This window comes from Abramis brama (genome assembly GCF_963993115.1).
Source record: "Abramis brama genome assembly, chromosome: 12".
Classification (NCBI taxonomy): Eukaryota; Metazoa; Chordata; class Actinopteri; order Cypriniformes; family Leuciscidae; genus Abramis; species Abramis brama.
In genome coordinates, this window is record NC_139974.1 from 11,329,361 (window position 1) to 11,343,657 (window position 14,297).

Consider the following 14,297-nt stretch of genomic DNA (forward strand, 5'->3'; position numbering starts at 1 on the left):
GTTCTCACTTTTCATTATGCTTATTGCCTGCAACATTTAATTATATGTGACCCTGGTCCACTAAACCAGTCACATGGGTCAATTTGTTGAAATTGAGATTTATACATCATTTGAAAGCTGAATAAATAAACTATCCATTGATGTGTTGATTTGTTAGGATAGGACAATATTTGGCCGAGATACAACTATTTGAAATTCTGGAATTTGAGGGTGCAAAAAAATCGAAACATTGAGAAAATCGCCTTTAAAATTGTCCATTTATGTTCGCGATTGTGCTGCATTCACTCACAAAAATAAATGTTTTATATATTAACGGTAGGAAATTTACTAAATATCTTCATGGAACATTTTGCCCCATACAATGTATTGTTAGCTATTGCCACAAATATACCCATGCTAGTTGTGACTGGTTTTGTGATCCAGGGTCACATATATTACATTATTTCGCGATAAATTACATTGTCTGCATCATTTTATTTCATGTATTTCATATACCATGAGGTTTTTCATTTCAGGTGGCATTTAATGTCCTTTTTAAAGGTGGAGGAAGTGATTTCTGAGAATCATTGTTGAACACTTTTGACATTTGAAATCAACCCAAACAAACACACACCTCCCTTCATTGCTCCGCCCCCAAAATGCATGAACACGCAATGCAAGAGCAGATGTCTCTATCGTAGCAGAAGTGAGGCAAAATAATTCTTAATGGAAAAAATAAAGTGAATATGACGAACGAATGACAAGGAAGAACATGTCATGTCATTCAAAATGAACATGCACTACATCAGAGTACATAAAAGCAAGAGTTTGTTGTTATCGCCAGAAGCACAGCAGCTCTAGACAAACAATGACACTCAAAAATGTCCTGTTACTGTAGCTAACATTACAACAACAGCATATCTTGGTTCTGTGAAACAGCAAAACCAATGTTACTCGCGTATGGAGCAGAAACAACATAACCTCACGTCCGTTTTCAGGCCTTCTTGCTTCAGTCTCTCCAGCGCTGGAAAGCTTTTCTAATATTAACGTGGGTCCTAAAGCTCTTACCCTTCTTTTTCCAGTGATATTCCTCTGAGCTTTTCTCTTTTGTAATGTCTCTCAGCCATCTCTCTTTCTACAGTCTTTCTTCAAATCTCACTCTCTTGCTCACTCTCTCTCCTCCCCCCTCATGAGTGGACACGCCCCCTACTGCTCATTGGCTACAAGTGTGTCATGGTGCTCGGTCCTATCCGCATTCAACAGCGTTTCTCAGAAATCACTTATTGCACCTTTAATGTTACATGAAAAAAAGAATAGTATTTCAAAGCAACATTCCACGACGCATTTAATCATTTTATTGATTTTTTTTACATTTAATTTAGTGTGTTAAATCCCTCCACATATTGCATCTAAATCGTTCTTTGGAAATCACTCACCAAAGCATTTGCTCTGATTGGTGGCGCGGTCAACGAACACCTTGGCTGAGATGACGTTACCGAAGGGCAGAAACATCTGCAGCATCTCTGAGTCGGTGAACTCCTGAGGCAGATGATAAATAAAGATATTGCAGCCTTCTGGTCCTGGAGAGAGTAAGCAGAGAGTAGGAATGAGCCAAAAGGAAAGAGGAAATGCAATACATGAGACCACACAGCGGTTACATGTTTTTTTTTTTATCCTAAAAGGAAGTAATCGTGTTGATATCTGGAAGAAACATGGTGCTTTGAATCTTTTGGCGGCACAGCATGAGATTAGGAGAACAAAGATCGAGAAATATGTTCGATAATAGACTTGGGAATAATCAAAACAGGATGTCAGTGGTCATAGTACCCAGTGAAACAGGAAATTACATTGTTACCTTCTCGTTGTTGCAGCTGCTGCGGCTGCTGGGGTTGCTGGGCAACTAAGGTGGGCTGATGTGGAAATGGTTGACCGACCAATCCATAAGCAGCAGGATATGTAGCTGTGGGTGGAGTAATGAGGTCAGACAAGAGACCAGGGTAAAGTCATCTTTTCGAGTGCCATTCTGCAGTCTGTATTTGTTATTTTGAGCAGATAAGACCTTGAGAAAGGCAAACTGCTTGCTATAAAAATAGCCTAGCCTTAAATTAGCAGTCCTTCATTGTGTCTCAGTAGCAAAAAGAACCACTGAGAGTGTTGAAAATCTCGATTCATTTCTGTAAATCAGTTCTTTCGACTATCCACGTCAATAAATTAATTCATTCTACAATTCATTTACGTCTTTATCGTTCACGGAAGTCCACATGTAGCAGTTTACATCATTTAAAATGTTTTAGTGAAAATTTTGTACGTAGGTAATTACTGCTGTTTATGAATATTTATTGTTAGATTGGTGTATATACTGTAAATAAAAACATGCATATGAATAAAAAAATCTTGTGTTAATTTAGTGAAAACGTGAAAAAATTAGTAAAACAGTGTTTGTTTATTTTAACTACATTAGGTTGTATTTTACTTCTTCCTTTTGATTTAGAATTTTTAACTGGTCTAAGTTGGGGGTTTTTTTCTGAAAAAGGGAGCACTACTGTATATTTCACATTCTTCACTGCTGACAAATTTCAGAAGGAGTGTTAGGAGTTGAGAAGCCTCACCCGTGTAGTGTTGCATGCCTGTATACGCCTGCTGGAGAGGATCCAATGCAGGGCTCTGAGCTAAAGGATACACAAATATTGAAAACAAACAGAAGAATAGAATGAGACAATTGGTATAACATACAAATATTTATTTGCTTTATTATTATGAGCTTTAACAGGAGTAACTGCCGATGCAAGAGAACGCGGTCTGAAAAGGATGTCCAGGTACTAACTATATCCAAAAAACATAAAACCACAGCTGCCCAACACTCTACAGAATTAAATCTCATGTTTCCACCAAAACTGTTTGTCGGAAGCTCCAGAGGGTCCAAACTTTGGTCACTCGTGCCAATGCCAAATGTTGGTTTCATTGGTGTCAACAGTGTATATCTTGGGCTGTGGACAATGTGAAACATGTATTGTTCTCTAATGAATCCACCTTCATTGTCTTACCCACATCCGTGGGAGTTACGGTGTGGTGAAGCCCCAAAGAGGCTTAACATCCGGACTGTTGTGTAAAGCACAGGGGTGGATCAGTGATGGTTTGGGCTGTAATATCACGGCATTCCCTACTGTGTTTGATGGGCACTTGACAAGGACTACCGAACCATTCTGGAGAACCACCTAATGGTTCAAACATTGGGGGTGCCGTGTATCAGCATGATAATGCATCAATACACACAGCAAGACTTGTGACAGAATGTTTTGATGAACATGAAAGTGAAGTTGAACATCTCTCATGGCCTGTATAGTTACCAAATCTAAATATTTTTAAGCCACTTTGGGGTATTTTGAAGGAGCAAGTCAGAAAACGTTTTCCTCCACCAGCATTATATAGTGACCTGGCTACTCTTCTAGAAGAGGAATGGCTCAAAATCCCTCTGGCCACTGTGCAGGACTTGTATCTGCCATTCCCAAGACAAACTGATGCTGTATTGGCTGCATAAGGAGGCCCTGGCCTACACCATACTAATAAATTATTGTGGTCTATATAAAATACATATGATATAAACATTATATATTGTAAAGCATCACAATAAAACATTAATAAAATACTGAGTATTATTATTAAACAATAATACAATATAGCATTATAATTTATAAACACTGGAGGAAGGTCCTCACCCTGATATGGGTGGACACCATTGGTGTAGAGGGCTTCAGTGGCAGACTGGCCATTGGGTGGTGCAGAGACTTGTGGGTAACTGTTGACGATTGGAGGCAGAGCAGGCACAGGTGTGGCAATGGTTGGAGGAGTGTTCGTACCTACAGCAGAACGACCGATCATGAATACACAAATTCAAACAAATACAAGAACATATGGAAAGAACTTGAAATGCTAGATGTGAAGGACCATATTGGTGTTGTAGCAGACTTTCATGTACCTGAGGAGGGTGTGATTGAAGCGATGGGTGTGGCTATGATGCTGCTGGGATTGAGAGCAGCCAACTGTTGCATCTGCACCGCGGCAACCGTCGCCACAGGAGACAGATATGCGGACTGAGCCACCAAGGCCTGCTGTTGGACGAGCTGGTTAGGACAACAACAAAAAACAAAAACAAAAAGTGAATCCAGGACTATGACATATAAAACTTTTAGCAGAGTCCTCTGTAGGGGTTGTACTGGGGTTATTAGGTCAAAGCCATTTCAATGAAAACTTTCTGTGTGTAGAACAGAAAGTAATTATTGAAGTATTTTTGGTTCCAAACCTAATACAACCTCCAGTTATCGCTCTAATCCCAAATGAATCCATCTCAATGTGTTTTCTGTCAACTAAACCCTGGTACATACAGTGACCCAAAAATATTTAGCACTTAAGTCACGTTTTATGTTTGAAAGTCATTGCATTAGACAACAAGATTTCAAATCAAGATCACAGATACTGTTCAAAAAGTTGTTAGATTTTAAACACATAAATACACTGACAAAAACATTTAATTCCTCAATGGACATTAAGCTGTTGGTATAAATCTTATTTATGTAAGGCTGGAATACACTACACGTATTTTAAAATATAAACAGATTTTAAAACACTAGGCATCATACACTTGGTTACAGAGAAAAACTGGGCATCATACACTAAAAGACTACCAAACTTTCAAATTGTTTCAAACACGACAAACTCACAAAGAAACATGCATAGATATATAAATATAGATGCCTCATTAGTGGCTGTTTCTATGGGCCGCCATAGGTTAGACGTCTGCCATATTGGAACGGTCAAAACACCGGTCCGTGAATATTCGAGAGCAAGTTGACTGTGCGTCTGCAACCGTAGTTAGACACATGTGTGAACATCTATATTTGCAATAGACTTCAGCAGATCATTTTGCTAAACTAACACAATACAAAAAGACAAAGCTTCAGCTAACACAACATTAAAAAGATACCATAGTATAAAAACCTGCAATATTGAGTTAATGCATATAAACACATACCAACACATTCTCACCTGTGAACGATTTTTCTTCGGCAATTTAAATCGCGGCGGTTTCACAACCAGAAGCTGCGCAATATACTGAGTTTAATTTGTTATGCTTGTTCTGTTAATTTACTTTTGTTTTGTTATTGTAGTTGTATTGTATTGCAACACTGGTAGATAGAGGGCAGCTTCGGTTTCAGAAGCGACATGTCATAGCCACGAGTTCATCCGTCAAATCTTTATTAACTGACAGCAGCGTTTATCTCGTTGGAAAATGGAGCGCACAACACTGACGGGAGCAACTCTGGTGGAGGACAGTGACTGGATCTAAAACACTCAAATCTCAGTCACTGTAAGTTACCAAAACCACACATGAAATCCCGCAACACACGTTTGTGCAGCGCAGAGTGGCTCTCTCGCACTGAATGAAGTAACAGACAACTAATTGTCCAGTCTGATACTGTTCACACACAGCGCGTGTTTTCAGAGAATGCGGGAATCCTGAATATTTACAGGTGTGAGTTGGGTTATATAATTCAGTTTTCACTCCCATAATTAACTGAACTGTGTGTGAATCTATGTTAAGGACTCAAATACAGGACTGGCAACTGTATTCTGCTGCTGTGTGAACGTGGCCATACACCACGATATGTGTTCTAAAATCACCTCAAAACATCAAGCGCGTTTTAATATCCTCCAGGTGGATGGAATCACAGTCTGAAGCTAAAAAAAAAAATCAGAGTTTGTGCCCACAATGCAATTTTATCTGAAATCTGTCAACTCCGACTGCCCAAAATCTGCAGACTGGCGCAGACTTTCGGCAACTATTGTCGGCTCATCTAGACTGTAAATCAGGGCAAAATTCTGAGCAAAAGTCATGTAGTGTATTCCAACCTTAATATGCACTACTGTTCAAAAGTGGGTAAGTAAAAAAATGTTTCTCAAGTCTCTTATGCTCACCAAGGCTACATTTATTTGATCTAAAATGAAGTTAAGTTTTGATATATTTTAAAATATAATTTATTCCAGTGATGGCAAAGCTGAATTTTTAGCATCCATTACTCCAGGCTTCAGTGTCACATGATCCTTCAGAAATCATTCTAATATGCAGATTTGCTGCTCAAGAGATGGTGTTAGTGCTTACTGCCTGTGTGTATGCGTTGTAGGCGCCCAGGTGTAGGCTCATGGGACTAATGACACCCAGCTGGGAGGCCACTTGCTGCATACGCCTGATTCCTCTCTCCTTCTCTGTGTCTGCAAACTTTACCACCAGACTAGAAGATGCACCCTGAGGGGATAAAGAAAATTCTCATTCTCAAACAACATCAAATAGAAGAAACTAAGAAGTCCTGAGGTGAACTATGCAGTGGGTGATGTTAAAACAAAACACAAAGACTCTGTAGGGAGTGAGTGAGTATATGAACAATGGCATACTGTGTTGTGTTATGCTTGTAGGTGTGATAGTGGGAGGAACCCTGAATGTGACTGTGAACGAAACACTAACCGGGAGAGTGCGGCTGCCGTGTAGAGCGCTAATGGCCGCCTGTGCTTCTGCATTACTCTGATATTTTACAAATGCACAACCTGCAACACACAACACATCATTAGACAAAGCCGACAAATACATTAGGCTGACATTTTCAACAAAACAAAAAAAAACATTTTCATGACAAGTCATCAAGTGGGAGCATTTTAACATCCAATTAAACAAATGAAATCAAATACAATAAGTTGAGATTGGTACAAATGCCCACATTATTTCCCAAAGCCTACATCTGTACATGTGGAAGAGCATAAGTGAATCTGTTAATGATTTATTACAGCAGGTGCATCTGTTCCATTCACACTCACACGTAATTACCCAGAGCGCACACATCCGTCACTTTATAAATCACAGCCTGTGTCGATTGGACTATCATTCATTAGCCAACATATGCGTGGATGACCGAACACTCACGGCTCCAAACCTACTAGTGTTATATTAGGGATAGGCATTAGGAGTGGCATTCACAGACATTCTGAACTCTATTGGAGTTAGACAACACGTGTCGAGACCCACTCATTGTCATAATCATACTTTAGATCTAATATTGTCACATGGAATCGATGTTGATGGCGTTGAAATTCTGCAGCAGAGCTATGACATCTCAGATCATTATCTAGTCTCCTGTATGCTCCATTTAGCCTAGGCTGCAGGACAAACTGCCTGTTACAAATATGGTAGAATTATCACTTCTACCACTAAACAACTGCTTTATAAATAATCTTCCCGATCAGTTTCTACTCCTCGGTATACCAGAACTCGATGTTGCAACAGAAACTACTGACACACTTTTTTCCAGCATTTTAGACACAGTTGCTCCTTTGCACATAAAGAAGATTAAAGAAAATAGTCCAACTCCATGGTATAACGAGCACATTTGGGTCCTCAAGAAAGCAGCCCGAAAAATGGAACTCAGCAGGAAGAAAACAAAACTAGAGGTATTTCGCATTTCATGGAAGGAAAGTGTTATTGCATACAGAAAGGCCTTAAAAACAGCTAGATCTGCTTACTTTTTGACTCTCTTAGCAAAGAACAAACTCAACCATAGGTATTTATTTGATACAGTGAACAGAGATTCTAATTACTGGAACAAAAACCTCTGCACGTAATAACATAGAAAACTGTCTAACACTTGATGGCTGCTCTGTAAAGTCTTCGTCATTAGTTAGGAAACTGGGCGTGCTCTATGATACAAATCTTTTATTTGAAAGACACATTTCTAGCAACTGTAAAACCACATTTTTCTATATTAAAAATATATCGAAATTACAACATATGCTCTCAATGACAACATGAGCAAGTGTGGAACGGTTAGTTCATGCATTTCATGACCTCAAGGCTAGATTATTGTAATGATCTACTGGGTGGTTGCCCTGCACTCTTAATAAACAAACTACAGCTGGTCCAAAATGCAGCAACTAGAGTTCTTGGAGAACCAGGACTATGACCATATTAGCCTGGTTTGTCAACATTGCATTGGCTCCCTATTATACATACATTGCATACATTTTAAAATCTTGCTAAAGAACTAAATGGTCTAGCTCCTCAGTACTTGAGCGAGCTATTAACGCATTATAGTTCTTTCCGTCTATTGCGATCTCAAAATTCTGGCCAGTTGATAATACCTAGAATATCAAAATCAACTGCAGGGAGTAGATACTTTTCCTATTTAGCACCCAAACTCTGGAATAGTCTTCCTAGCCTTGTTCGTGTACACTCTGTCAGTTTAAATATAGACTAAAAACACATCTCTTTAACCTGGCATACACATAACACATTATCAATTTCTATAAGTCAAATTAGTTAAATGATTGTTAGGCTGCATACTGGGAACACTTCCTACAACACCCGATGTACTTGTTACATCGTAAGAAGAATGTCGTCTACGGTAATATTAGTCTGTCTGTCTCATCCTTATCCCGAGGTTACCGTAGTCAGCCGGATCCGGTCCATATCCAGATCAGATGGTGGACCTGCACCTAGACACGACCACAACGCAGCCCTGAACGTCAGCAGAGATCCTGTCAACTAGACAATCCCCTGTGAAGGCATGGTCGACATGACAGCCATCGGCACAGATCGTCAGCAGAGACCACAAGAACCAGACAGGTCCTCCGCACAGACCCTATGGCCAGCTTTGGCTCCATACCAGCGTGATGAATTGATCTTCAAGCAAAAGGAACTGGATGAATTTTTGAATGCTACTGATCCCGATCTGAATTCTGACTTGTTGTGATGCAGCCTGAATCATAATCACACCATGTTCGTTCGTTGGCCAGAGGAGAACTGCCCCCCCGACTGAGCCTGGATTCTCCCACTGTATTTTTCTCCATTCTGTCACCTGATGGAATTTGGGTTCCTTGCCACTTTCGCCTCTGGCTTGCTTAGTTGGGGACACTTAATATTCAACAATATTATTGAACTGACTATACTGATGCTGTTGAGAACTGAACTGAGCTGGACGATGACGTTATTTTTGGCAGAACTGCTTTAATTAAATAATTGCTGATCTTTACAACAGAACTGAATCAAAACTGAACTGACTTCAGCTGAACAACAGCCAAAATGCATAATTTTCCAGTTATCCCTGTAAAGCTGCTTTGAAACAATCTGTACTGTATAAAGCGCTATATAAATAAAGGTGACTTAAATTGACTTGTATTACTACAATGCTGGTACAGACGTGCTTTATTGTCTGCAAACTTACCGAAAGAGCCTTCAAGTCGAAGACTAATAATTAATAAATAAAATGTTTATAAATATTTGTCAGAATTGAAGCCTTATGAATGATACACCTGGTTAACCCCATTCCTTGCAGGAGAAGGATGAAGTGCATGTATTTGAATGTGGTTTGCACACCTTTGCTGGCTCCGTCAGGCCCTCTGAGTACTGTGCACTCCTCTATACTCCCGAAAGGCTCAAACATTTTTCTGACATCGGTGTCTGACAGCTGTTTCCCCAACATCCCCACAAACAGCTTCCTGTCTACATACAGAAAGACAGATCATGATAAGCATACATATACTAGACAAATGGCTGTGTAAGATCATGTATCATTTTAAAGTGGTAATAACCATCAAATGATCTCAGGCAATATTTGTCACTCGATGCTAGCGAGTTTCATGTTGTGATAACTTTATTGGCCACTAGAGGGCGCTAGAGGACTGTCACTTGCTGACCAACACAATGGAACTAGCTCATGTTTTCTGTGTGTATTAATGCAGGATTAAAATGAAAGAACCATTTGCATTGTAATTTTGGATTGCGTTGACGTTTACATCCAATAAGACATTATTAAATCAGTCTGTACTCATTCCACATCCATTTAATGGGTTTAAAATGTTGAATTCCTTATTTATCCATTAAAACCTTATTTATCCATTAAAACCTTATTTACCATTAAAACCAACATTTTGTTGTGTCTACTTAGATATACTTTTAAGACAAAACTATCCCCATAAGTGAGATAGATAGATAGATAGATAGATAGATAGATAGATAGATAGATAGATAGATAGATGACTAGGTTTAGGGGGTAAGGGATAAAATATTCAGTTTGTACAGTCTAAAAATCATGTCTATGTAAAATCCCCATAAAACATGAAAACCCAACGTGTGTGTGTGTGTGTGTGTGTGTGTGTGTTTTACCTCCTCGGCCCTCACTGTCCGCTGGCTTCACTTGAATGGGGCGGTTCATCTGAAACACAGAGCACATGATCACATGATCAACTGTACTTCATAATCCAGCCCTTTCATTTCCTCTTGTGTTTGTGCGTGCATTTATTGCAGAACGCTGGCTTAATGTATGTGCGTGATGTAGATCTCACGACCTGTCCATCTGCCTCAATATTCCAGAGTTTAAAGAAAAATCTCCACACTGGTCCTGCTTCTGTTGTTTTTGTGTCCCTTTATCTCTGCTCTCTCCATGTAGCCTTTGTACTTGTTTGCCTCCATTTGAGGCCTAATCGCCATCTCTTGAGTCCACTTTTATCTCTCATCAAGAATCCGTTTTATGCTCTTTCTCTCTCCATCACACCTAATCCTGCCCCTCTCTCTCTATTTTTCTCAGGCACCAGGAAAAGCACACACCCACGTGGGATTGGGGAAGTGATGGGATTAAGCACGCTCGCTGGCTAATCTGGATTACAGACGCACGGCAGATTAAAACGGTGAGAGATTCTGTGCTTCTGAAACAGAAGAGAGAAAGAGGCACCAGGGGAACAAGGGAGGGATGGTCATATGAGAGGAAAAAAACATGAAAACAGAATGAGGGAGGGAGAGAGAGAGAGAGAGAGAGAGAGAGAGAGAGAGAGAGAGAGAGAGAGAGAGAGAGAGAGAGAGAGAGAGAGAGAGAGAGAGAGAGAGAGAGAGAGAGAGAGAGAGAGAGAGAGAGAGAGAGAGAGAGAGAGAGAGAGAGAGAGAGAGAGAGAGAGAGAGAGAGAGAGAGAGAGAGAGAGGAAATGAAAATGGAAAGGGAAAAAATATTGTATATACATAACCAAATTTAACCAAGGTTAGGTGGTTATATATACCAAGGGTTATGTATATGTATATGTATATGTATGTAAAGACATTTACATTATGTTACAAAAGCTTTCTAATTTAAATTAATACTGATCTTTAGAACTTTTCTATTCGGCTGCTGAAAATTCAGCTTTGCTATCACAGGAGTTAACTATATTTTAATATATATATAAATTGGAAAACAGTCATTTCAAATTGTAAGAATTTTTCACAATATTACTGTTTTTACAACTTTTGATCCAATAAATGCAATCATGGTGAGCATAAGAGACTTTTAAAAACATGAAGAAAAAAAACTCTTTCAGACTCCAAACTTTTGAACAGTAGTATACATTTAAATAAAATGACAGTATAACCACAATTTGCTACAATACTGAACTGTAAAAGAAATGTGACAACACCATATTAGTGGGTTATAAAACTATTACGTCCATATTATTCTCTAAAAACAACCATTAAATGATTGTTAGGACTAAATTCTATTTTACAGCAAAATGAATGGAAAATATAAATGAGCATGAACAGTAGATAGTATTAGTATTGTAATTCAAATGACATTCGGAATTATACATGGAATTGTTCAATCACTTCAGCCCTAATTTAAATAAATACAATTAGTAAAAGGAGTGGATGAGAGGCAAGGAGAGACGCTCTGAGCTAAATTACCCGAATCAACATAAAAGCGTTAATTATGCAGCAGGTGACATTTCGCCCCAATTCAGATCGCTTGGTTTTATCCGACCAGCCGCGATCGCTCATTTGGGGTCCGTATTGATCAGGCATTTGCCTGCAATCACTCTCTCTCTCTCTCACGCACACACACACAGGGCCATATAAACCATACATAATGACTTTCACTATTTCACAGCACGCCAAAAATATATTACACGACTCGCGGAGAAGGGCGCAAACAGAAGGGCATTTATCAGGATGACTAATGAAGCAGGTCTCATTGATTGTTGCAGTAATGTAAAGCACTGTAAAGATCCCCAACACCCACTATACGTCTGTTCTGGATCAGTTCTTTTGCTTTCCTAGTGTAACTCCCTCTGGTGATTACTAATCTGATCTCAGTGTAAGAGCTTGTTTTGCAGCGCTTAAATCTGATTTGCCCAAATTGCTTTGTTTATCTTCAGAAAACACTGGCATACAGGGGAAAAATAACTTTTGAGGGTGTTTTATCATTGTGTTGGGGGCAGCTGCTCCCAATTTAGTTCATAAACAAGGTTATTTAATGGTTCTTCCATCACTTTCAGCCAAGAACTTTTTTCTTGAACTCCCTACTTAAATCTACTTAAATTCATAAGTTCACGTACATTCACACGAGGAGCCATGTTGTGTGGCACAAGATTCAACATCCATCAACGGAAACAATGGTGTTAGTGTGCCATATCTGAACAATACCTTTCAAAAGTTTGACGTCAGAAATATTTTTTTTAAAGAAATTAATACTTTTATTCAGCAACAGCACATCATATTAATCAAAAGTGACAGTAAAGGCATTTATAATGTTACAAAAGATTTCCGTTTCAAATAAGTGGTGTTCTTTAAAACTTTCCTGAAAAAAAATCGTTTTCTACATTGATAATAAGAAGAAATGTTTCTTGAGCAGAAAATCAGCATATTAGAATGATTTCTGAAGGATCATGTGACACTGAAGACTGGAGTAATGATGCTGAAAATTCAGCTTTGCCATCACAGGAATAAATTACATTTTAAATATATTCAAGTAGAAAATGGTTATTTTAAATGATAATATTTCACAATATTACTGTATTTATGATCAAATAATTGCAGCCTTGGTAAGCATAAGCTCGCAATCACTGATTGCAAGCTTAGTTAAAAAAAAAAAAAACATTCTTTTGAACGGTAGCGTGTAAGAGCGAAAATGAGATTTGAAAACTGCAGTGGATATAGACCTTATGCGCCAGAGAAACAAGCATGCAGCCATCTTTAGAATTTTGCGGTTTTGCATTAGCTCCGTCTATGGCATCGCTGTCGAAAAAGTAATTACTGGTGAAATGGATTTACTTATTGTAGAGTTAATGAAAGTTATCATGAGCATTGTAATGTTTGAAGCGGATGTCATAACAAATGTCAGCAGACCGGGAAGATTTTAAAACGAGCGGTTCATTCATAAATCCGTAAGAGCTTTGAAGATCTTTGAATCTTTGAAAGTTTAGATCAATGTATTGATCAATCAAAAGAGGAAAAGTGAAGACCTCCTGGGTTCTTTGGAGAGGTTTTCGTAAGTCCTCGTATGACGTTAGGCTGTAAACCCATTTTTTGACCTTTATTTTCAAGAGTGTATAACACACGTCAGGTAGCTGGCCAACTGTTGACTGCATGAGCACTTTGAAATGGTCAGCAGAATGGATTAGGTTAATGACTGTGCCATTTTGGATTCATTTTCGGAAAGGAGCCAACTCACATCAAGGTTGAGGCAAGGGAACAGCTCACTCATTTAACATGCATGAATCAACAGGAAGATGGCACATCAAACCAAAACATTACTGAAAAGCATCATTTCTGTACAGGCTACAGATGCGCTGTGATGTACGAGAAAATCCTTTATGAGCTTTATTCACATCTTTCCTTGCACTGTGATGAGTCACTGAGCTTCAAGGATTACTGAAAGGAAAAGCAGAAAGAGTGGCAGAGAACAAAAAGGAAAGGGTGAGGAGAAAGGGTACAAAAGGACGAGAGAGACGGGAAGAGACAAGAAATAGTGGGAGAGAGAGACAGAGAGAGAGAGTCGTGGCACTGCCACTTCAGGTCGGCACGGCAACCAACCCTCTGTCACCATGACAACGGCGAGACGAGCTACCCAGCAGGTAAACAAGGTTGCCCCGGACGACGAGGGGAGGGGAAGGTAGTGATGGGAAAAAAAGAACAGAGAAAGAGAGAGAGAGAAAAAAAAATAGGGCGATCAAAATGGATGAAAAGTGAGTCTTTGCGAATTTATTTATGAGAAAGGAAAATAGAGAGAGACAGAGATAGACAGATAAAAGTAGCATGTGTAACTGCTATGGTTGCCAAAGCAACAGAGGCAGTGAAGACTCTCCATCATCGGGACGAGAGAAACCTGTTGGCTTCCACAAACGCTGCTCGACAAAGAAAACTAATATAACCACACTAATAATTACAGATGATTAACATTCTACAGTTGCTTTTACATTCATTAAATCTAGTACTCTGCTATATACAATACCATTCAAATGTTTAGGGCCAGTTTTTA

The 14,297-nt window shown here is 39.1% G+C and overlaps 1 protein-coding gene across 3 annotated transcripts in view; it reads right to left on the reverse strand.

Annotated features, from left to right (window-relative positions):
- Positions 1 to 14,297, reverse strand: part of celf3a (cugbp, Elav-like family member 3a) — a 64,237-nt gene that overhangs the window by 3,345 nt on the left and 46,595 nt on the right. For 2 of the 3 annotated variants that reach the window (XR_014608476.1, XM_084131334.1), the window contains exons 6-15: positions 10,184 to 10,232; positions 9,395 to 9,520; positions 6,497 to 6,576; positions 6,137 to 6,280; positions 4,732 to 4,836; positions 3,956 to 4,100; positions 3,696 to 3,836; positions 2,589 to 2,648; positions 1,835 to 1,939; positions 1,416 to 1,559 (exon numbers count right to left, since the gene is read on the reverse strand). Coding sequence is in view for 2 of the 3 variants with exons in the window: in XM_084131334.1 (XP_083987460.1) it covers positions 1,416 to 1,559; positions 1,835 to 1,939; positions 2,589 to 2,648; positions 3,696 to 3,836; positions 3,956 to 4,100; positions 4,732 to 4,836; positions 6,137 to 6,280; positions 6,497 to 6,576; positions 9,395 to 9,520; positions 10,184 to 10,232 (1,099 nt within the window). In the remaining variant the exon portion in view is untranslated. The remainder of the gene's footprint in view (positions 1 to 1,415; positions 1,560 to 1,834; positions 1,940 to 2,588; positions 2,649 to 3,695; positions 3,837 to 3,955; positions 4,101 to 4,731; positions 4,837 to 6,136; positions 6,281 to 6,496; positions 6,577 to 9,394; positions 9,521 to 10,183; positions 10,233 to 14,297) is intronic. The other variant, XM_084131335.1, reaches the window with a different exon arrangement.